The sequence below is a fragment of the Arachis ipaensis genome, chromosome B03 (assembly GCF_000816755.2).
Source record: "Arachis ipaensis cultivar K30076 chromosome B03, Araip1.1, whole genome shotgun sequence".
In the NCBI taxonomy this organism is placed as follows: Eukaryota; Viridiplantae; Streptophyta; class Magnoliopsida; order Fabales; family Fabaceae; genus Arachis; species Arachis ipaensis.
The window spans coordinates 6,796,754-6,798,649 of record NC_029787.2 but is presented as its reverse complement, the minus strand read 5'-3'; the positions used below and the strand labels follow the sequence as shown (position 1 = coordinate 6,798,649).

The following is a 1,896-nucleotide window of genomic DNA, read 5'->3' as shown; positions in this document are numbered from 1 at the left end:
TTTATAAGTATTTTTTTAATTTTTAAATTTATAAAAAGATATAGTATTAATGTCTAGTATAATTTTCAATTAAATTATAATTTTTTTAAAAGTTATTTAAGTGTTTATGAAAAAGTTAAAAAAAATTTTTTCTCATAATAAATTTTTTTTATTATATTTCTTTTAAAATAAATATTTTTGGAATTAAAAAATTAAATATAAAATAATTTATTTATAAATTATTTTTAATATAAATATTTATTGTTTAAGCAATTTTTTCAAAAAAAGTTATCTAAACTGACCTTAAACTTCTTTGAATGTTTGCAACATGAATCATAATAATGTGCTTATTATCTATTAGAGAAAAGATATAGTTCATTGAGAGTCTGGAAATCACAGCAAGTTTTAATATAACCATATCCGTTATTGGTGGTGGATCGGAACTTTACAATTGTAGCCAGCTTAGTAGTGAATATGATTTCAATACATGAATTGTTTATTCTTGGTGCGGGTATTATTAGTCTTTTTAGGGGAAAAAATATGTTTTGGTAGGGTCAGTGTAGGTCCCTATATGATTCTTTAGTTGATGTAGAATCTTCACAAACTCATGAAGTAATATCAACATAAGATGGTAATACATACTTATCATTGTTGCTTAATCTAATATTGTTTCCTTATATATTGATTCCATCTAATAATCAGAAAAAATATATCGGAAGCCAAACATTTTTTGCCCCAAAAATTTTAATATAGAAGAATTGGATGTATATACCCAAAAATGTATTGTGATATGATTAATAAAATATTCAATTATTATGTATCTCAAATTTTTTTCGAGTCATTATCATGATTGTGATATGATTAATAAGGGTCCATCCACTAACTTTAATTTGGCAAATGTAACATTTTATTATGTTGTAGTTGGACAGCAATAACACAGTTAGTCCACCATGGAATGCTCTATGTTCCAATTGGTTATACCTTTGGTGCTGGAATGTTTGGAATGGATTCCATCAAAGGAGGAACACCTTATGGTGCTGGAACTTTTGCTGGTGATGGTTCAAGGCAAGCAAGTGAAACAGAGTTAGCCACTGCTGAGTATCAAGGCAAGTACATGGCCACAATTGTCAAGAAATTAGCCAACAAGGATTAGATTCTATGTTGCTCATTTCAATAATGATTATAAACCAGCATTATTATTCTCAAAATATCTTCCATTCAATGTTTTTGTGTCTATATTCAAATGTTGAGTTTGTTATTAGTCATAATGGTTAGGAACCTTAGCTTGTTCTTCACTGTCTTCATTCCAAGAAAAAATGTATGTTGTACTTTGTGATTATTTGTTATTTATTACATTTATATGACACTAATTCTCCTTATAATCGTAACTTCTTTGGATTCTTGAGTTTGATGCTTGTTAAACTGTATTCATATCATATGATAATTTGATTAATTTTACTGTTAATAAGATCATCTTAACTTTGAAGAATTTAATTTAACCTCTTCATCATCTATGATTATTTATTTGTTGAGAAACGATCACTGAATTGACAACTTTTAGAATTTTTTTAATTAATGAAAGTTTTTTATTGCTAAATAAGCTGCAGAAAGACGAACACTGATTAAATTTGACATCAATGAATCAATTAGTTAGTCCCCCAATACATTTTTATTATTTTCTTGGTTCATGGTCAACACATTAGTCCAAAATTTATAACTAATTATGAGAGCATTCGTAGATGCTTTACTAATAAAGATCCTAAAATCAAACGCAACATATCAGTCAAAAGATTATAAGCAACACAATTGCTTGAGCCTCAAGTAGGGTTGACAACACAGACATGAGTTTGATATAAGTTATTAATAGCAATTTCTAAGGTTATTGTTTTCTTTTTTTATTTTTTAAATAACAATTAG

The 1,896-nt window shown here is 26.6% G+C and overlaps 1 protein-coding gene across 1 annotated transcript in view; it reads left to right on the top strand.

The window, feature by feature from the left end:
• The window catches only part of LOC107628918 (probable NAD(P)H dehydrogenase (quinone) FQR1-like 1), a 3,300-nt gene extending 1,955 nt beyond the window's left edge, over positions 1–1,345 (top strand). The window contains exon 2 of the mRNA XM_016331552.2: positions 901–1,345. Coding sequence (XP_016187038.1) covers positions 901–1,132 — 232 coding nt within the window. The 3' untranslated portion in view covers positions 1,133–1,345. The remainder of the gene's footprint in view (positions 1–900) is intronic.